The sequence below is a fragment of the Odontomachus brunneus genome, unplaced genomic scaffold (assembly GCF_010583005.1).
Source record: "Odontomachus brunneus isolate Ranch 3 - 2012 unplaced genomic scaffold, Obru_v1 Obru_scaffold_006, whole genome shotgun sequence".
NCBI lineage: Eukaryota > Metazoa > Arthropoda > Insecta > Hymenoptera > Formicidae > Odontomachus > Odontomachus brunneus.
Window position 1 is genome coordinate 1,170,068 of NW_022639456.1, and position 22,694 is coordinate 1,192,761.

The 22,694-nt window shown below is 43.6% G+C and overlaps 2 protein-coding genes across 2 annotated transcripts in view; one reads left to right on the forward strand and one right to left on the reverse strand.

The window, feature by feature from the left end:
- Positions 1-22,694, forward strand: part of LOC116851343 (serine-rich adhesin for platelets-like) — a 54,572-nt gene that overhangs the window by 3,474 nt on the left and 28,404 nt on the right. Inside the window, exons 2-7 of the mRNA XM_032830666.1 lie at positions 15-124; positions 386-591; positions 869-1,057; positions 1,149-1,292; positions 2,657-2,753; positions 5,414-5,578. Coding sequence (XP_032686557.1) covers positions 15-124; positions 386-591; positions 869-1,057; positions 1,149-1,292; positions 2,657-2,753; positions 5,414-5,578 — 911 coding nt within the window. The remainder of the gene's footprint in view (positions 1-14; positions 125-385; positions 592-868; positions 1,058-1,148; positions 1,293-2,656; positions 2,754-5,413; positions 5,579-22,694) is intronic.
- LOC116851350 (cilia- and flagella-associated protein 299-like) lies at positions 1,287-2,436 on the reverse strand. Its single transcript, XM_032830679.1, has 2 exons — positions 2,375-2,436; positions 1,287-2,186 (listed from the first exon to the last, which is right to left on the reverse strand). Exon 2 carries the CDS (start codon positions 2,103-2,105, stop codon positions 1,389-1,391), a length of 717 nt encoding a protein of 238 aa, XP_032686570.1. The 5' UTR covers positions 2,106-2,186; positions 2,375-2,436; the 3' UTR covers positions 1,287-1,388.

A 22,694-nucleotide genomic window follows, 5' to 3' on the forward strand; every position in this document is an offset into this window, starting at 1 on the left:
ACGATCGATTGCAGATACTGTCCACCGAGCTTGCAGTCGTATATCGTGCATCTCGTGATACAAGCGATCAAGTCAACATGCAAAAAGCAGCCGGAGATCTGCGGACTGAGGCAGCAGGAGAAGAGTAAGTGATTGCACGCGCATTTTACGAGGGATACTTGCCGAGCACGCGAAATGCGAGCCGCTCGTTCGAAGAGCCGCGTAAATCTAGTTTCTAAACATCGCGAGACCGCGACGGGATCGACGATAAAGTACACAGCTGGGAATATATAATCGCATTGGGAGATGTGTGTTTGAAAGCGGACTCTTCAGAACGGACAGCTCGCATGGCGATGATCGAAATGCAGTGGACTCACACTCTAACTTAAACCAATCGATTTTATAGCGTACGCGCCTCTGAAGCTCATGCAGGCCGTCACGAACGAAGTCAACGAGATTTGCAGGCGATATTTGGATAACAGCAGGCTGGCGTTACTGCCGCCGCCTTCGTCGACCCCGCAAGTGGCGGTGGGTGCTACCAGAAATGCCCGGAGAAAAATGGAAGACCGTCACGTGGTCCTGCACGACTTGCACACTATTTTTAACATTCAGGTAAGCGCGACAACCCAATTAAAATCAATACTGAGGTAATCATTGCCGGCGACAAAGTTGCTAACAACTGGACTTGACGCTCTCAGCAGGTGTTGGGCAATTTTTTAAGACTTGTTACATACTTTTTAATTTCAATAAACTTTTTTTAAACTTTTTTTTATGGCTGAGAAATTTAAAGAAATTCACAGCAACTGAGAGCGAGAAGAGTCGCTGTTCTCATTCATTCAGTGCGATCGATGCGCCGATGCACAAACTGATACAATGTCGCAAATTGCAGGATGACACGATAGCAAATTACTACGCCGTGTTCGACGGGCACGGAGGGCAGGATGCGGCGGCGTACTGCGCGACGCATCTCCATCAGTATTTGGTCGAGAGCGTGCACTATCCCACGGATCCGGAACGCGCGCTACGCGATGCGTTCCTGACCGCGGACGCGCAGTTCATCGCAAAATCGAGCACGCTGGTGAGTATCGCACGCACACACAGCATCACAATTCGCTCCATCGCCCGTCATCGGCAGGTTTCATCGTTAATTTTCATTCGGTTCTTCACAGAGATTGAATGGCGGTACCACTGCGGTGTGCGTGCTGGTGCTAGATAAAAAGTTGTACGTTGCTTGGGTCGGCGATTCCATGGCTTCGCTGGTTAAGCGCGGTTGCGTGAAGCAGCTGGTAAATCCGCATCGTCCCGCGAGAGAAGTAAGTGGGTTCCTTCCGTGTCCACTCGATTCAACTGCCTGTGACACGAGACCAATCAAATGCGCACGGATCGTCCTGTCGCATCTAAACCGTCGCCTAATTCTCGTGGGAGATTTTGCTTCTGACCACATGGTCGTATAATATCACGTGTTCGTAAAATGGACAGTGTATCCGTATTCGTGTCGTATGTACACCTGGCGACGCAACGGCCGGGTCGACGATGATCATCTGTCTGTCGTGAATATTCTTGAGCAACAGGCCGCGCTCGGGATCCACGATCGGCAGGTAATTGCGGCTCTCGTTCAGACGTGCCTTTCCCAGCCTCCAATGATAATACGCGAGATCCCGTTTGCGCGGCAACAATCGTCTCTCCCCTCGGTAGTACGGCAGCCAGTTCTCCTTCTCGAGACGGTCGCCGAAATCGATGTAAGCGGACTCCTCGAACTGCGAGCGCTTCGTCAAATGTCGGAGGAATATGACAGTCGACAAAACATTCAGTCGGTTGGATCGTTCGCGCAGAGCTAACTCTTCCATTAGCTTACCGCTGGGCTTTACGAACTCCGACGTGAGCACGTAAGGTCTGTGTACGGGAAAAAGCAGATTCCGGACGATCCGTGAGCGACGATAAAAGCTCTCCTCGCTCAGGGTCTCGCCGGTGCAGCGGTAGCCGAGCTCGGCTAATTGACGCGCGGTTTTGCTACTTTTCAGGTAGTATATGTCCGCGGAGCTCACCAACGAGTCCAGATAATCCTCGTAATTTTGAAACTCGAGCAAGCGCCTGTCACTGTCGATCCGTGTTCCGATGACCGTCATGTTTGAGGAGAGAGAGAGAGAGATATAGAGCGGAGCAATGACGTGCTCTCGAAACTTGCAATTTAACGTTGTCGGAATCCTCTGTACAGTAGATTGCGATACGGTTTAGACACAACGAAATTAGAAGCACATCAAACTGTCAAAATTGAGAATCCTTACGAACGGACTTACGCGATAATAATATAATTGAGGGCGCTAAATGATAATAAATATTATAATATTAGTAATTATAAATTAGTAATAATTAATAATAAAATTACTGGACAAACCCGTCAGTAATGATTCTGAATTTTGGCAGTTTGCTAAGCTCCCAATTTCACCATGTTTAAAACGTTTTTCAAGCTACTGTATATTACAAACAATCGAGACGCGTGAAATGTAAAGACAAACGCGGATATCGACACTTTTGACGCTCTTGACAGTTCGCGCGCGTATCGCGGGGATATTACATTCGACGCGTGTCACAGGCGACGCCACGTGCGAGACTTATCGAAGTAAGGTATGATGTGTGTCCTATTTACCATACGACGCGCTCTCTTTCTTGTCTGCAGGACGAGCAGGAACGGATTAATAACATGGGAGGAGTCGTTGTCAACTGCGTGGGTGTTCTACGAGTAAACGGATTCCTCAGCATATCACGAGCCATAGGTAAGCTCCGTTGCATTGTGCACACTTTTATAACGAAAATATGAAAGTGACATTTTTTTTGGAATGCACGAGAGCTCCGTGAATTCAATTGCGCCGTGCGACAAAACGTTTAGAGCGATCGTTAAAGAAAATAATGCACTTATGAAGAATATGTTTTTAAACACATCGGCAAATTTATCTTCGGTATGACTTTCATACCGTTTTGAACGATTTACCAGTCGGCTTCTGCCGCGCTGAAGAAGACACGGTACGACGTTAACGCACAGATGGAGACAGTGACGTCCTCTTGGTCGTCGTCAGTACGTGGTAAGCTGCGTTAGCGTGTCAGAATCCCACAGGAAATATGAAGTTATGAGTAAGAAATTAATTTTACTTTGAAATTACGATTTTATAGATTTATTAAAGAGATATATATATATATGGACGGAAATGTATTTTCCATAAATTTGCATACTCTTTATGAATCTTCAAATTATGTTATACTATAAAACCTTATCGCTCGACCAAGAATCCGTAAGAAGAATTAATGCCTCTTCTATTTTTACAAAAAGGAAACCATCTTTCGGCTCTCAGGTGAATTGCTGCATGAAACGTTTTATGTAAATACGTTCTCTCCATCCTTTCTAAATTTCTTGGAATGGAATCTCGCTCAAAACGACTGAAAAATATCTTCATTTGAAGCGGTAGTAAAAATACTCGAAATCGCAATAATTGAAATGTTTCAAAATTAAGCTTAAGAAGATGGAAATTGCAATGGATCAGATATACTCCCGTGGAGTACAGATTTATTCTTGAATTTTGAATGAAAATATTTACTTGACGATTGCGCGTAAAAAAAAAATATTTGAACTCGAGTGACTCACTCTGTTTTTTTTCGAGTGGAGTTTCATACACACTCCAGAGAAGAAATCTAGAGAGTTCCTTTCATTGTCGTGAGTCTTCTCCTGCTTTTCGTGTTTGCAAGTTCAAGGTTAGATGCGCGCAGGCTTCGGTACGAACATGCAGCCTCGATAAGTGCGAATTTCTATGCTGCGGACACGCGAAAGTAATATGTTTACTCCCGGCGCGTTCGGGGAACGCGACGACATAAGGCGTCCACGGCATGCAATATTAGAGCCATTTAAATAATCGATGTACAATCGACAAATAGTAATCGATGAGTAATCGATCGACCCGCACGAAATCGACCGGTCGCCATTTCAGTCGAGACGCGGCTCGCGTACGAGAGGGCGCGCCATGTAGGGACGAGCGCCCGGGCGAGCCGCTGCCCAACTACGGCTCGTGAGGGCGACGGGGGAGTGAAAAAAAGGGAGCGAAAAAGAATTCTGGCCGCGTGTCGGGTATCCTGTTGGTTCCGTTCGTTCGCTGACACAATAGTACGTGCAGTTACGCTCTGAGAGCTCTACCGTGTGGCTCGCACGATCGCATGTGCAGAATAATTAAAAGGCTATTTCAACGGCGTCCATTCTTTGCCGCACTTGTAGAGCTCCGGCGGAGCAGATATTCGAATCAATCGGCGCCATTAACCGTCCCAATCGCCCCGACATCCCGACACGGATCGCAGGTGATTCCTTTTTGTCTGAGATTCTCTTGTCCCGCCTTAGGATTTCGCACATCCTGTGAGGAGAGATTCGCGTCTATCGAACGATGTCGCGAATAATTACCGTCTCGTTTCTGTAAACATATTCCCGCGATAGAGATCTCGTAAAACTAATCAAACTCAATCTAACATACGTTGTTTATTGATATGATGACTTATCATCGGAGGGAGAGAGAGGTATGTGTGTGTGTGTGTGTACCTAAATATATATTTATTATCTGCCGCGGAAGTTATTTATGACTCAGCTGGATGTTCTCGTGAGATTGCATCACATTAAGACGTAATCTGGCGATTGCATCAAAAGAGTGGATTACATAAGATCGGCTTAGTGCGTTTCGCTGTCTCTCTTTCGGAATATAATCTCATCTCTGTTATCGGTAAAGAGGACGCGGTGAATGGACGTGAGCGATATTTTGACGGCACGTGCCTCCGTCACGAAAATTTCTGCCGTGAACGATACGACGAGGCGGAGATATCGAGTCGGGGAATTTGAGAGGTGAAATTCGCGAGGTGTATTCGAAAATTCACGGATAATTCGCACGACACGATAGGACGCGACAGGAGCGACTATATTCGTTATATATTTATTATACTATTTTTTATTCGAATATTTGTTAGCGCACGGTTACGCGCCGAAGCCCTACACACGACTCTCGCGAGGAAGGCGAAGAAGAAAAAGCGCCGTTCAAGATCCATAATAACCGGAAGCGGCGGCGTTGCGGTGGCGTCATTATTTAAATGAGCAGCGCTGTTCATTAAACAGTTAATTATAGTTAATTGCGCGCCGCGTGCTGCGCGTGTTTTTCGCGTGTAAAATATCTGAATTACGGTTACCAATGGGTAAAACCGTAACAGTTACCTCGGACTCCGACTCCCAATCTAATCGCATACTTTCGGAATTGAGCATTCCTTTACGCTTTTCGCGTTCACGCTCTTCTAAGCGTCCGTCCGCCCGCCCGCCCGCCCTCGCCGCGCCGCGCGGCGTTGCGCGTCAGGATCTCTCGAAACAGTCGGCAAGATCATTTCTTTCTTTTTTTTAACACTCTTTCTCTTTTTCCAGGCGATGTCTTGCACAAACCATTCGTCAGCGGCGAGCCTGAGATCCGATGCGTCCCCTTGGACGGAACCGAGGACTTCCTCATAATCGCCTGCGACGGACTGTGGGACCACGTGGACCCGAGAACAGCCGCGCAGCGAGTCTACCGGCAGGTGCTACAAAATCCACGTAAGTTCATCGTCATTGAACGTCAATTTCGCGTAAGCTACACGAAAGAGAAGAAATATCGATAAAACAACAAATACTTATTTGGTGGGCACTAACGATATATATATTTCCTAGAATCCAGATTCTTTTATTTAAATAGAATAAACAGTTGCTTTTTCCTGAAGGTTTTCTCGAGGAGTCTCAAGAAAATTTTCTTATTTGAACAATATTTTTATATCATGTAGTAAATATCCCGATAGATAGATGTTATGTATAAACTTTGTAGAGCAAGTAAAGTATATCAAGCATGTTAAATCAATTCAGAAATTCAGCAATTCAGAAATTCAATTTCGAATCTCTTGTAACTGGTCGCATTTATACTTATTATATACAATCACGAAATAGAAACACGAAGAAAATTATGAAAATTTGCCCGAAATAACACGTCATGATAAATGTAGTATGAAAATCTGAACAAATTTACTAAAAGTAAATTTGTTATTGCGTTGATACAAGAAATTCTTGGGTAGAATTTTTAAACGAAAAGATTTACACTATTGTATGATATAAATTTAATAATTAATTCAGTAGGCGTCACAGTAGACTTGCTTCATAAGTGCGATTAAAAGAATTGTAAACTTTCCATCATCGATGCTTTCACGTCATGATAATCATGTGAAAGTCTATCTGGTTATATTATCTGCGCACCCACCAAATAATATTTACTGTTTCTTAGATATTTTTCTCTCGTATCCGAATTGCGATTCAGCCAGCCACAAGGCGGCATTAATCGAGAGATTGAAAGCACCAAAGCGCTCGGAGAATGAGCTTGATTCACAAGTCTCTCGCACATAAGATGCTGTCGAAGATCTCGTTTTCTAAAATACAACAAAGGCGGTTCGTTACGGCTGTTCGACAGCAAATAAAGTCTGAAGGGAAAAACGACTTTTTCGCGTGCTCTGAAGCTAGACTAGCGTCTGATCGTACACGACCACCAGTCGCTGGTAATACGCGGTTGAAAACTCTCGCGGAATTGCGAAATGCGCGGTTTCCTAATCGGAGAAGTTTTTATTAGCCGTCGCTTTGGGCGTACAGAAAGGAGAAAATCGATTCGAGCGAGCGTTTGCGCTCGCCGTTCGATAAATGCGCGTTGCACCGGCGTATATGAGTACTCATGCGCGTAGCGATTCGCGGGGCAACGTAATTTCCGCGCGATAAGCGCGCTTATCCGAGTTGGAATTATTTCCTATATATCTATCGCCCGAAGCTCCTCGACAATACACGACCGCGGCGACGCGAGAAAGTAGGGGAAACGATGTTTGTCGGGGAATTTGTGCTAGAAAAGACGAATCTCTTTGTAATCCAGTCGCTCTCCTCGTGGCCTTTACTTGTCATGCTCTGCTTCGTCGATTTCCGGCACGGACGCGACACAAAATTTGCTTAGTGCTTCGCGTCGTCTCCTCTCTCGCGACCGGCCGGCCTCTCGATCTTGTTGGACGATCTCTCCTTCCTTTTTGTTTCCTTCCACTGCGCCAAGTCTACGAAAAGATCGGCTCGGGATGCGGAACCGCGCGGTACGCAGAACAGAGATGACGTCTCGATAAGATAATCCTATTGTCGACGAAAGAACGATTCGGCGTCTGGCGATCCTCTTCGTGTAGGTCGAGTTAATAGTGTAGGTGCTGCTTTTTATCCAAGAGAAAGAGAGAGAGAGAGACGAGAAAGCGGGAAGAGATAGGAACAGCTGAAGCAGCAGGTGAGCGAGAAATTACCACAATTTCGTGCAGGTGCAGCTGACACAAGCCGTCTCCTATTTTTATCATTCTCTCCGAGCAGGAAATGCCGATCGGTTTCGCGAGCGTTTAAGAGCAATTAATACATGATAACCGGTTGACCCAATTGCCGACCTTTTAATTCCTCGATGGAAGTAAACGTAGAGAAGAAAAGCTCTTGCAAACATTCTGCAAAACATTCTCGATTGTCGATCTAACTCGAAGGCCGTCAAGGTTAACGTTCACTGAGAAAAAAATCTTTGAAAATTTATGCGAAATATATAAAGTTTATTTCTGCGAATAATTGTTTTGGTCTTTAAATACGAATATTTTAACTTTCAACATAAAATATATATATATACATGTATCAAGTATATATATATATTTTTTTTTGTTGTTGTTTAAATTTCGATAATATCATCTCTAGAAGAATAACATTCGGTAACGTTATCTCTGTTAAGTCAATATATATTTATGTATATGTATTTATCAGTATGTATTTTATTTCATATATTATCAAGGTTAATGTTAATTATTAGCTATAAAGTCGGTTGTTATTATTCAAACAACATTTATTTATGTTGTTTGAATTTATTTATGTTGTCTGTTTGAATATAGCGTTCGTTTTTGTTTTGTATTTCTTATACAGTGTCTTCTAACTTAGGCGTCCAAAATGAAGTATTATTATTATTATCGTCATTTAATGTTCGTATTTACAGACCAAAACAATCTTGAACAGCCGGAAATTGGTAATTTTACTTTGGTGTCTCAATATTTTCATAAATCATTCATGAAGGAAAATTCGAGCGCGGAGAAGTCGTGGTTGGAACGAAGTACGTTTCACCTCGAACACCCCACACACATCTCCGGATAATAAAAAAATCCAGAGTCACGTGAACTTGTCGTTACGCGTATTGTCGTCGACGTTCCCGGCCGACAAACCTTCAATCAGCCGACCCCTTGTTTTTGCGTTCCGCGAATTTCGCGTCGGAAAATGTTGCGATTGTCATTTTCCTCGTGTGAACAACACGGGACGTGTTTGTGCGTACGTATACAGGCAGACATTTTAACGTCGTCTCCCTCACGTTATTGGTCGCGATCCGCCCCGGCTTTTTGCTGAGTATCGAAGCCAGGCCTGCCGAATGTAACGCGCGGCTCTCTCGGCTGGTGCTCGCCTCTTCCTTCGTCCTCGGGCGAGCAAGTCGATGCCTGCAGCTCCTCCGATCATTCGCTCGCTCGTCATCCGTCTGCACGGTCGGCCCGTCTTCCTCTCAGTCTGTCTATCTGTCTGTTTCTCTCTTTCTCTCCTTTTTTTCTATCTCTCCCTCTGTCTTCTTCCCTCCCGTGTCTGGGACGTTTTTCCTCCGATTGATTTTCCGCCACGATTAAAGCTCGCGTCGGTTGGTGAATCAGTGATTCATAGTGATTCATAGTGTTGCCAAGGAGGAGGAGGACTGAGGCGCGAATATTGGGAGTCCGTCTGATCGATTTCGAAGGTACTCCTTTGGTAAGTCGAATCACGCGCGCGCACACACGTACGGACCTGTCAAAATTTCAGTAGGATCCTCACTCGTTCCATTTTTTGCGCCGACGTTGATCGATCGTCGCTGTCGGATGGATTTGACAGTGAGTTGTCGTGAATTATTAACTGTCCACTTGCGTAAACATGCGCGTCTTACGATATCGTATTTTTTGACATTTGCTTTTTGCTCACACGAGATTAACCACGACGCGTGTATCGCCTTTTTAACAGTCGCGTCGTCATTTTTCGAGACGGTTACTCGGACTTTGTCTGTCTAATGACGAATCGTCCTGATCATGTCTGCAAAATACACGAAGAGATTTTTATAGTAAAAATTGGCACAATCTCATAGTGAAATAATTGCTGTTAAATTCTTAAAACATGACACAAATAACACGTGCGAGATGAAGGGATGAAATTACTGCAAATCAAATATCGATCTGTTTCTCGGTTACAAAAAGAATTTTGTATGATTTAAAAACTGAAATGTATTGTTAAGAACTTTGCTATGTTGTCAGCGAAATTTACTGTTAAATGACGCGAGCACCCATCCGAGTCAAACGCAAGATGTTAGTTGCGAAATTTTACAGGTGTTTGACCAATAACTGACAACCAATATCTGGCGTTTGGTTCGGACAAATCGGACACTCGCATTGTTCAATTGAATTTCTATGAGTCATCTGATATAATTGACTTGAAACTTACTATGTCTTTTTAAGCAAAATTTACTACGTTTTTTAGCAAGATAGACCTTACTGACAGTGTATTTTCTTGCATCACTAGAAACATAATCGAGGCGATTTTATATGAAAGAAATTCTGTCTCCCCGTGTAATAACTGCGATTTCTCAACGATCTCACGATTATTGTACGAACTCGTCATTTCGGCTCTCTCTCCCACTCTTTTCCTTAATAATTCTATAATAACTATTAATTTTATCATTCAGAGAGATCGTTACGTTACGTCCCGCCAACGGTTTCAATTACCTTCTCGCCTGGCCTTATTTAATTAGAAAAATTCTCGGCTTCGTAATTAACGTCGAGAACGCATCGCCGCATGATCAACGTTGCCTCGAAAGATTAGTACTTGCCGATCACGGACATCGACATCATGCGATTGCGCTCGCGTATGCATGACGCGCATAGAAATCGCGGCTACAAATGCACCCACAAGGCGGTACCGCGACGACGTCGACGTCCCGCGAGGTCCGGCAGAAGAGGGACTCTTCTGACAAGTAAATGTACCCAAACGTTACACTCCAATTTCTTTCTAATTTGGCACAAATGTAGAAGTAAAAATAATATTTAGGTCATATTTTTTCACTTTGAGTTCCGCGAGCAGTTCATAGCTCTTTAATTTTCTCACTCCTATCATCAACAAGTGCAACAAAAATGCATAAGAAATGAAATTGTATACAAGATATAGTTAAATAATTTTAACAAAGTCGGCATAACTGAGACACACCATTCTAAATTTCTTTGAGCCAAGATTCCAACCTTAATATTTTTAATCTGTGCTAAATTAATAAAAAAATGGTTCAAATCTCGGCCAAACCAAGAGAATCCGGCAATTTTAATTAAAATTTTAGCAAAATCAGCATAGCTGAGACACGAACCGTAATTTGTGCCAAATTAGAAAGAAATCGGAGTGTACCTTTTGGGTAAGTTTATTTGTGAATGATCGAGCAACAGAGCGCGGAAAAAACGTCTGGTTGGATTAATCATGGCGAAACAAACCAAAGAATTCCGATTGAAGGAATACTAGAATTCTGCTCGAGTTAGCTGGAAATCTTGTGGACTCGAACAGTGATCTGGTAATTTCAGTTGAAATTTCTCGTTCAAAAATCTCCAAAGATTTCGTTAATCCGCCCTACTTCTTTCTTCCCGTCAGCAATGCAATCGACGGCGCGACGCGGCATTGTCGCCGTGCGAAAGATATTTTCCCAAGCATCAAGGAACATGGTCGCCGTCGCCGTCACCGTCAAGTTGTCGGCCGTTCGCATTCATCGAAAGGAGTCCGGAAATCTCTCTCACCGTGAGGCTATACGGTACAGTCGCGCCGCGAAAATATGCCTCGCCGTTAGGAAGCGCGCGATTATCGTCGCCATCCGCCGCGCCGATGTAATCTTCCTTCCGCGCTTTGCGCAAAGGAATTCGAAAATTACGTAAATCACATTCGACGTCAATGCTCTCTTTCTTGCATCCCGTCGTGGCTGTGACAATACTTGTGCTCAAGGAAGGAATATCTTGCATCCTTTATTGATTAACCCTTTGCGGTGCCAAACCATCTGAATTTCGGTCTGTAGGTTTCGATTTAAGATGCGCCGTCGTAGCATTTTTCGAGTTTTATAGAAAATTCAAGATTTCCAAGTGAGGTAAAAGAATCAATCTGATCCCAGATATTTTGTTCTTTAAATACGAATATTTAAAGTTCAGCATAAAAAATATATATATGTATTAAATATATGCAGAAAAAGATTTTTTGGTTGGATTAACCAAATGTCTGGTGAAGTATGAACGAACCAGTATTCTAATTGAAGTTACCAGAATTTTGTTCAAGTTGACACAATTCTGGTTGAGTAAACAAGATTTCTCTGGTTAAGAATCTTGTCAACTTGAACAGAATTCTGATAACTTCAACCAGAATATAGTTTGTTCATATTTCACAAGATACTTTGTTAATCTAATCAGTTGTACACGCATCCTATATTGAAAGTTCAAATATTCGTATTTAAAGGCGAAAACACTAAGAATATTCAAGGTTAGGGAAACTGAGAATTAGTATTTTTAGCATTTCGTTTTTACAAGATATATTTCTCGCTTTGAACGGTGCCCTTGGAGCGCAAAGAGTTAAAATCGACATCGTCGATGGTTCGAAGTACACGTCACGGCTGACAAGAGACAAAAGTCGATCCCTGCTCGCTTGACGCTAACTTTAAGGCGTAGAGATACCGATACAGCGCGGTGAAACTTCGCCGGAGATAATGCAACGTGATGTCAAGATATCTGTCCGCGTCTCACGTCTTCCCATAATTGTTAATCCGGGAAAGCGTTCGCGCGCGGCTTCTCATCCACGAGCCGATCAAATTCGCTACGCGCGCGCACGTGTGTGCGTATGTACATATAAAACGTGTCTCATACGTTCTCCGACGCGTTTTTATTAACGTCGGTCCGCGACGATGTCTCGCGAGACGACGGGAGAAAAGGCCGAAGGATGCGCTCAGCATCTTGAGAGTATCATCGGGGATATTCTGTCACCCTCTGACGCATCGCCGCGTGACGCGATGCTGCACGCTCCGATGTGTACAGTTACGCTCTTTACATTTTCCACGACACTCTGAATCAGGCTGTGCAAGTTAATAGCGTTAAATCCGCGATATGACGGTGCCTCTTGAAAATTCGCGCGACCTCTCCAAACGCGTCATTCTCCTTCTGCTCTCACGAGTCGTAAAAATCACCTGTTCGATATGACGGTAGTTTTTAACACGCAACTCGTTACTCCGCAATTATTCAATCTCCCAAGGACAGTGCTGGCCCGTTTTTTGCGAGCTTCTAGTAACTAGGAACCGTCATAACATATAAAAGAAGAGTGTTTTTGTAAATTAGACAACAAAAACATATTTTTAAAATACAAGGCTTAAAAGAATACGCAAGGTTTGACGTTCAAACCTTGCGTATTCAATTTTTTTTGTTTCCTTTCAAACCAGAATAGTCCCCCAAGTTAATGATTCTATACGATTAACGATTGCTTAATTTTGATCACTGACTCGTCGGTTATTTTAGGCAACTGACATTTTAATCGCATCCCAAACAAATGCCCAAACACTGTCCGAGAGACGACATTTACTCGTGTCGATTGAGTTTTAATTATTTGTGTTTGTTTCCGACATAAATCAATCCGGGACAGTCGATGTTCTCATTATAGGAGGGTGACGGCGATCTCTATCAAGAGAGCCGAATTTCCAGACTCGGCTTTTATCGGCGGATTACCGGTCGTTTTACAGCTTCCCGAGATAATAAACGGTTAACGAGCATTCCGGTTAATTGAAACCTCCGCGGAATAGAGACGCGACGCGACGCGACGCGACTCGCGGCTCAGCTCAGCTCTCGACGCTCAGCACGGCGCATGGCAACAGTGCAACGGCGTTAAAATATCGCAATAAGGCATTAAACAAAGGAATCCGGGAGGAGCTGAACCAAGACCGCGGTTACTGAAGCGAAACGCCTGGAGCGTTTCTTCGTCTCGAAAGGATATTCGTCGGAGAACGAACGGAGAACAAGGCTCGGGGGGAGGCGAAGGATGAGGTGGAGAACGACGCGAGAAGGTGGAGGTGGAGGAGGAGAAGCGCCACGGGGAAGGGGGTATCCATTCACGAGGCATCGCGCGAAAGGTGAAATTTGGGTTACACCAGGTCCTTCGCCTTATTACCGAGCCGTGCTCGATCCGCCGGTGGTTCCTTCCGACGCATCGCGCCGATCGTCCCCGAAGGGGACGCGATTCCGTTAACGTCAACGATCGAGAGGATGCCAGGTTATGAGACTTGAGAAATGTCGATAACGTAGGGGCGGTCGTCAAAACGCGTCGGATAAGCGCTGTAAGATATATTCTCGTATGTCTTGTGCATACACGGAAAAAAATAATTTTGCTCTTTTAGCAAAACCGTTGCTACTGCATATTCGTAGTGACATCAAAAAAATTTAGATGTAACTAATTTTACAAATTAGAACAGAACAGAAGTTTCGTTGTCAGGATAGAAAAAATTTGTTGAGTATATCTGTCCTAAGAATCACGTTAATTTGCTATTGATGCAAGATATATATATCCTTAGCAAATTTATTTGCTACTGAAGCAAAACTGCAATTGCTTATATAAATCCATCATGGTTCTTGTAGTAAAATAATTTGTAGATTCAGCAAATTATATCCAGCAAACAATGATTAGTATTCTTAACAAATCTTTTCGCTGATAATAACGCCATATAATAACGAAAAGATTTTGCTAGACTAGCAGAAAATTTGCTGGGACAGCAAATTATTTTTCTCCGTGTACAGATCTTATATAAATGTTAGAGATGTGCGAACTATTCGAATCGAATCAAGTGAAATTCGATTCGATTCAATTTCAAATCCCTATGATTCGAATCCGAAAAATTCGAAAATTTTGAATCGAAAAGTTTCGAATACGAATCGCACATATTAACATTAATGAAGTACTATTAAAGAACTACTATTAAAGACATCCAGCCTTACGGGAATTAGCATGACTTGAAAAGTTTCATATATTAAGATTTTCTTCAAAAATACTAAAAGAAAGTAGTAGCTTTTAGATAAACTCTTACCGATAACTGTCGGACCGATATGTGTCGTTGCGCAGCTTTCAAGGCTGGAACTGTATTCTATACACATATATCTCTTACCTTAAAATGAATTGATATCACATGATCAGTGTTATCTTTCTCATACTGAAACCACTATTTTCATGTTGAATTCAATGATTATGTTAATTGAAAATTCTTTCAACGATTCGATTCGAATTCGAAATTAAAATCTGAGATTCCATTTCATTCGACATAAAAAAAATCTTTGATTCGCGCATCTCTAATAAATGCACGGGAAAAGAATTTCAGTCGAGCTAACCGACCAGACGAAAAAAGATGTCACGATCACACGTCGATCGTTTTCCCGTGAGATATCGCGAATTTCTGTTCTGACCTCTTTGCGGGTCTCGTTCGGGCTCGACTTTGATTTCTGCATCGCTCACGTGAAGATGCGCCTCGTGCCGGGCACAAGAAACGCGGGGATCGTTTTTACGGTATTTGAAATAATATCTGAAATTCCGCGGGAGCTTTATCTCCCGCGCAGAGACGAGAAGACATGATCCCGCGAGAGATGGACGGATCTCTCGCGATCGCGGCGACTCGGGATGACATCGGGGAGGATGCAAACGCGGCGAGATCGTTATTGAAAGTCGCCGCGGAGTCGCGAGGTCGAACGAAATATCGTCGGCGATTATTTCCACACGCACACACCGGGTATACGACCGGTCTGGCGGCGTCGGACCTCGTCCTCAAAAAGGATCGGTCGAAGGCCAACGGCGGCGGGGGTACTCGATCTCGGCTCTCCCTCGACTCGCGGTGCCGCGCTGACGCCATCGCGATCGAACGGCGAGATCGAATGCGATTTTTACGCCGGCCGATCGGCTCCCCTCAGCCCCGGCCGTTGCGTTGCGCTGCGTGCGAGCAAATATCGCCGTTTCCTCGCGAGGAGTACGAGAAACGCAGCTCCTGCTCCTCGACTGAGAACCGCTGGCTGCAACGCCTTGCAACGGTCGACGTTACATCGGTGCAGTCTAACCGCAAACCCGGTGAATCACCCAGAAGATCGTCCGTCTTAATCCCTCGATATCGCGCTCTCCTCTCTCCTTTCGGCTTTCGTCGCGTGCACCGTTCCAACCAGTCGATCTTTCACGCGTACGCGATATCGCTCTTAGCAACGGACTCTCCTCTCTCCGGACTTGCACGTGTGTATGCACTCGCGTGAATTCACCGATTTTTGTTATCGCCCGAGGCAGCGCCGTCGAGATCTTGACGCTTGTGTCTCAGGATATTCTGCAATTCACGACTCTTCTCTGTGGAAGGCGTTCAGCCGTTTTCTTCCGTATACCTTTGTCTCGCTTCCTTATCCCATCCGATGACGAAACTTTTCGTCTCTTGTATCCTCTTCTCCCTCCATCACTCATGTACTTCTGTTTTCTGTAACCACCTATTATACATTTTTCCTGTCGATAATTTCCTCTGCATTACCATATTAATTTAATCTTGTCTACGCTTCCCTAACTACTCGTTCCTCATGACGCCTCTGTTATCTATCTCTGTTATCACTTTTTCCGCCTCGAATCCTGCTCTCTTATCTAATACCTTGTTTCGTCTTCACTTGCACACTATATACGCACTCATTCTTACATAATTTCTCTTATCTGACTTCTCATATTTAATTCAATACACTAAAATAATTCCAAACTCACGTACCATATTAATCAAGCATCTACACACTCGCATGCCAACGAGCCCTTTTTTCTGTAATCACGCGATTTAACTGAAAAACTCTTGTCCGACTTTAAATTGAAATCTAAGTATCTTACTTTAGACGTGTCTCAAGTAATAACTATTAATATAGAGGTGTCGATGATAGCGTTTGAACTAATTGGAGCTCAATCATCCTCGTTCCACGGACGTCCAAGTAGACGTCTGATTGCACTTGGGACTTCAATCATGTTGTCGATGAATAAACGCGACATGTCGATTCGCAACGTCGCGAGACACCCGCGGCTAACCGGATCCGCAAAGCGACGTAAGCCGAAATTACGATGAGAAACGAAAGCACGCGCTAGCTGAAAAAGAGCAAGAAAAAAGAGCAGGGGAGGCAGTGGCGAGGAGACGTCTCTTCGTGCTTTTTACACTTATGACGCCAGCCGCGGGTTCCAATTTTAGTGTAGCGTGCGAACACGGGACATTCGTATCTGACTCACGGCGACATTCCTCGCGTTGCTCGCCGAGCGAATTCGATTTTTTTTTTGCAACGAGCACCGCGACGCGCTTTACTGTTTTCCCGGAGAAGGAAGCGCGCGCACGTAGGTCGACCGGGCGATCTCGTCGAGGCTGATTTATCGTTAAGAAATAGAAACGGCGCAGAGAGCAAGGCGGGACAGCAGACGAGAGACGAGAGAACTCCTGAAAATCGCTACCCCGCGATGTCGCTCTCCAGCGAGCGCTAAAAATACAAACGACGGCGCCGCTCGCGGCGCGTCGCGGCGCGGAGAGCTCTCTCGCTCGTTCGTTTGAAGGATTTTAACAGCTGAAAGGCATTTCTCTCGTCCTAGGATGCGACATGGTCCGAGGTCGACGACCCACCTACCTTTTCCGAGCGCGATCCGTCGAGAAACTCGCCTCGGCTCTCCTCCGAGGAGCACTGACCCGCGCAACCCGACATCTCAGGGTGCGACTTCCACGAATTGATCGGCTATTGCGCAATTTTCTTCCGTTTTCGCCCCCGCGAAGTGTCATTTCGTGCACTTTTACCCACCCAAAACAATATAATCTTATCTTCGGCAGAATCCTCTTGTACACGGAAAAAAAGGTTTGGTTGAATTAACCAAATATCTAGTCGAATATGAACGATCCAGTATGAAGTAACCCGAATTCTGTTTAAGTTAACAAGATTTTTGACTAACCAAACATGTCTGTTAATCAGACATGTTTGGTTAGTCAACCAAAAATCTTGTTAACTTAAACAGAATTCGGGTTACTTCAACCGGAATTTCTGGATCGTCTATATTCAACTAGATATTTGGTTAATTTCATTAAACCTTTTTTTCCGTGTAGGGCAGAACGTCCAAGTATTGAGCCTCTTTAGTCATTGACACTGTAGAAAAGCCTAGTTTTTCCCCCGTCCGGCGACAGATGTTCACAGTTTTAGTCACTAGGTTCTCTTTTGGAATTATTCAGAGTATTGGCAAGAAGTTTACACTGAAAGAAATTATTAATCTAATTAAAATTATAAATATCTTAGCTCCAACCATATTTCCTGTTCTAGCACGAAAATTGTAATAACATATTTCATAAGAAAATGAATATTTTTTCAGTGAAAGTTCTCGTTTAAAATATGGAGAAAATAGCAGTTTGCAACTAAATTAATTTTTCCTTTTGATGATAGAATATTTTCCTTTTAGTTGTAGGGAAATCCAATTGAGGCTGTGTTTAAGTGAATTCCCCTCGCTAAGAATGAGATTATATTGTTTTGGGTCTAAACGACGGTGCGAGGGTCAACGATAACGACGTCATGTGAATCGATTTGACGGTAATCAAAGACTGCACTTGTGTGTTGCGCTTTGCGTATTGTCGATGTCGTGCTGTGCACGTGATACAGCGACGGTCTCGTTAATTAGACGCGTGTGCAAATTTATCTTATGAATTCGCGAGCGGACAGTACACGCTAGGCGAGTTTTCGATAGAATTGAAAGACAGAGAGAGAGGGAGAAAGATAAAGTCGCACTCTCTGACCGGTATGACCTACCGCACGCTGCTGCAACGTGGAATGTCGGAAAACGAGCTGGACCGCCGCCAAGAATTCGGTTACCGATTCTCTTGGCGGCGAAACCGCGGCTGTCCGGCTGGGACAGCGTTTCATTATTCTTGTTAGGACTGTGATCTTTCGCCGCGTGGCGAACGGGTCGGTGATTTTCCCTCGGTTTCCGCGGGTGCGAAGGTTATCGGGCGGTTTCACGCGATATCCGAATGGAAGGACCGTCGAAAGACGGGTCAGAACGTTCATGAGATAAACAATTTGCGATTATAGATTTTATTATAAAGAAATGGAGAGAATATTATAATTTTTTTTTCTATTTTCATATAAATTTTTAAATTTGTCTCACTATAAGATTTTAATAGAAATCGTGTAAGGCGCGAAATATTAGAAAGTTATTGGAGGATGGACGGTGTTTTCGGATAGGTGAATTCGACTCGAGTTCGGAGAGACTCTGAGCAGTCCGAACTCACGACGACGATCGAATTCGTGTGAAAATCGACAAGAAATTTCTTATTCGGCTCGTCTCGCGGATCTCGCGAATTTTTCACGAGCCTCTTTGTCTCTCTCTCTCTCTCTCTCTCTCTCTCTCTGAAAGTTAGAAGTAAAATAGAATTCTGTGAACTAGGACGCGCGATTCACCGTCGCGGCGCGCAACCATCCTGTGCGCCTCTATTAGATCACTCGTTGGTGCATTGGCATCGTGTGTCACGAGTTGCGTTACTTCCAGAAATATCCAGTGACAGCGGAGAAAAATGTCTTGTGCGAGAGCGGAGATTGTTATCGTATGACGTTAAGAGACCGTAGGGATACAGAATGCATAACCATTCAACTCCGCGCAAACTCATTTTTCAACATTTTTTTTTAATTCTTTCCCCTCGACAATTATATTCAATGCCATTTCCAAAAAAATTCTTTGCTAAGCAAGAGAATCGCGTTGCACTCAACATTGTAAACGGAACAGTGCAACCCGCGGAATTAACTACAATGGAAAAAATACAGAATTTTTCTTTTTCCCCATAGAAATTATATTTTCAATTTTACAAATTTACAAACTTACTTAAATTTGTAAATATTACAAATTTACAATTTTTCAGAATTTTTATTTCTAGTAGTGCTGGAATAAGATATATTCTGCTACATTAAGAAAAGAATACTCGAAAATTTTACGGTATAAAAGTTTATTTCACAGACATAACCTTTTACATATAACATAAACTTTTTATGACATTTGTGACATAAACTTGTTACTTCCCGGAAATAAACTTTATATGACACTGTCTGTTTGCAAACTGCATGAATAATAGGAATAGTCGCTACTATTAATTGGTTCTTTTCAGCGAGACTTTATTGGTTGCAGTGTTACACTTGTAACTGAGCCGGCAGTTGTAAGTGCAGCGCATTTCGGTGAAGAGCACACTGATTATAGTTCAGAGAACGTGTATTTTATTTTTCCGCACTTTTCACCACGACTACGTGACGACGGCGCACGAGCTTTCGTGCTTATTACGACGATAATAACGCGGGTGATGTCACCCGCGAACGCGTCCACTCGGGGGAGTGGTTAATCGGTGCGAGGCGTGTAAAAATATAAATTATGCGCGCGTGTGTGTGGTGCGTGCCTATATAGTGTGTAACGTGACATATCCCATCTGGAACACTTCCTCGTTCGTCGGAAAGTATCGGGCTTTTTAGCGCGCGCCACGCCCGCGACGCGTGAAGGCTCATCGTCGAAGTAATTAAGACCCTTGACCACGCGTTTCGGACATTGACGCGCGCAATTGATTCTAGTTGTTGATAATGTAGTCATTTCTTGTATTTCATCAGATAAAAATCGCTGCTCGCTCGCCGTATGATCTGTCTGACGAATTTTAGATTGTGCTGGGTTAATCAATCAATTAACCCTCTACTGCCCAAATTAATTTCTCATGTTTAACAAAATTTTTCATGTACATAAGATGTTTAAAACTAAAATATTCAACAGGTGTAAGGAAAAATTTTATTTTTCTAATTTTTTACTTTCCCAAAATAGGTTTGTGACTCTGAGATTACGTTGAACTATCGCTGCCAACGTACTAAAAAAAGCAGCCGTATTATGGCCAGTAAAAGGCTAAATTTTTCTTTGACCAAAATAACCGACAAATCAATTTACTAAACATTTACTAAACAATTTACAAATAATACAATACAATTTACTAAACATTTACTAAACAATTTACAAATAATACAATAGTTTAAGTAAAAGAAACTTAATATTTTACCAATATCCGGAAACTTTCCCGGACATATCACTTGAAGAGTTAATTATTAATCAGAAGCAATCACGTCAAACGTTTGATTAACAATTGGTTCCATCAATCGACGAAATTATTTGTGATTTTATACATATGATGAGATTAATTAATTCTGGTTGTTGATCGATTATTTCAGTCAAGGGAAATTTTCACCTGATAATGCATAACGTTGTATGATTAATCGTTCGCGAGATATCTTCATCGACAAACACAAAGTATAATACACTTCACATCGTAAAGATAGAACGTTGCGGAATTGTATATCGCTTTGTCACGTAAAACAGATGCGCGATATTCGCATGGATAACCGATCTTTGGATTTGCGTCACTGAAGCGTCCTTCGCGAGATTAAGCGAAACAAATGATAAAGAGTCGAGCGAAACACACGGCGGGAGCGTCGCGTTCGGGAGGTTTCTCGTAAATGGAGAAAGTCATAAATTGGCGAATTAAGCCGAGGAGTTTCCAGTTTCTCGCCGCGAAAAAACGCTTTCCAGATACATAAATACGTTCATGCGCGCGCGCCTCCGATCACGAGCTATTTACGCCCGCCTGAGTAATATATAATTGGATAAACTCGGCGCGGCGCGAAGAGTGTTACTCCGAATGAACAACGGCTCGCAACTGCATAACTGCAACTTTAACACGACCAGCCGGGCAATTATACGGCCGAGAAAGTCACTCCGGAGTCGAGCGCATCGGATTCGCGCGCTCCTCGTCACGGTTGTACGACCACATTCGCGATCGTTCCACGCCGCGGCGATCGAACAAAATGATCCATATTCATTTTGTGGTTTCGGTATTGCGGATCGTTTCTTTAGCCGAGGAGGGATAATCGAGAACGTGACACGTCCGGGGCCGCGGTAGATCAAGGTGAAGCCCACAGCGTCGGGAAACTCAGAATTTCTCTTCGGGCATTAATCGATGAAAATCTTCCTTGATTAATTGGCAAATTAACATTCAAAATCAATTAACCCCTGTGTATAAAATCACAAGTGAATTACTCGATTGATGAAGTCAATTTCTTCAGAGAGTGTGATGATTTAGAATGACTTATTGTTGTTTTCTTTTTGAAGTATTTTGGAAAATACAAAATATATTTAATTTTCATCTATATTTTACCAGAAAATTCTTCTGTAAATAATAAATTTTTCAGTTAATTATTAATCAGTGTACAATCGGTCAAAATCAATTATCTCAAAGTTTGATCAGTAATTTAATTAATTAATTAATTATAATTGATGATAATAACTTTCATTAATCGCTAAAATTATTTGTGATTTTGTATATGACGGTAAATTGATAAATTCTGATCATCGATTTGCCGATTATTTCAGTCAAAGAAAATTAGTTCACACGTCCAATACTGAACGAAACAAACTGTTCGTGTACAGTTCGTGTACAGCCACGTCACGAGAAGACGAAACACGAAATGGTATTTCCTTTTTTTTAAGAGTTCTTAACGTTCGTTATTATTCGGCAACGCGGACAGAGTTGTAGACTATCTCGTGTCACAGACCCATTACGAGTTTAAATCCCTCGCTGGTTTAGCGCAAGTAACGAGTTAACTCTGTGATGCGCGCGATCCAATTTTCACCTTATCTGACGTGATACATAATACAGGACGAACCGCATTTTCGGGCGCATGAAACATTAAAACGCCGAGGGAAAAGTAGCTCGTCAAGCTGTAGTTGGCGATCACTTTTTGCATGATTCAGTGGATTCTCGTTTGGAGTCCCGCGGAGACGAAGACGCGACGACAACGCGTGTCGAAGATCGCGCGCCGGCAAGAAAATTATACACGGCGACTCCTGGTGACGGGGATCGATTTGACTCGCGGAGCGTGTCGGAGAGGAGCGCCGAATCCGAGACGAGAATTACGATCGCGAATTGGCACGTCGGGCTTTTATCGAGAGAGTGAACGGGATCGCCGGTTTCCCGCGCGCGCGTAATACCGCGCTCGATTGGCCCCGCGATCCCCGAAGTGGAATCACGCGAAATTTTCGAGTCCCACGCTTCGGCAACGAAGCCAATTCGCGTCTGCAATTTGTCGCTTAATTCGCTTCCGATTCGGTTTCGTCAGGCCGGGCGAAGATTTCGTCGCCAACGGTGGTGGTGTTGTCGGCGCCGCCGACAGTCACGCTTGCGTTTCTGAGCGCGCACTTTCGCGCGCAAAAAATGCGCACGGCACGACACACAAAGCTCCCCGCAGCTGGCACCCGCGCCATTGACGTGTGCACCCATAATTCTCCAATTATGCCGGACACCATGTGTGACTCACTCGCGTCAATCGATCGTTCGAGATATTTGCACGCGCGCTGCCGAGAATAGAGGCCGAATTGCGGAAGTTCGAACGAAAATGATCTCGTCATCGACCAATCGCCGGACAAACTACGTCGCTATGAGTTTCCGACGATGTTGGGCATTGGTCGATTAGAATTCGCTTCGATCGAAATGGTCGACAAAGCGACA

What these genes read in the sequence shown, in the direction of transcription:
- LOC116851350 (XM_032830679.1), bottom strand. Translation starts at nt 2,105, where the DNA reads ATGACGGTCATCGGAACACGGATCGACAGTGACAGGCGCTTGCTCGAG.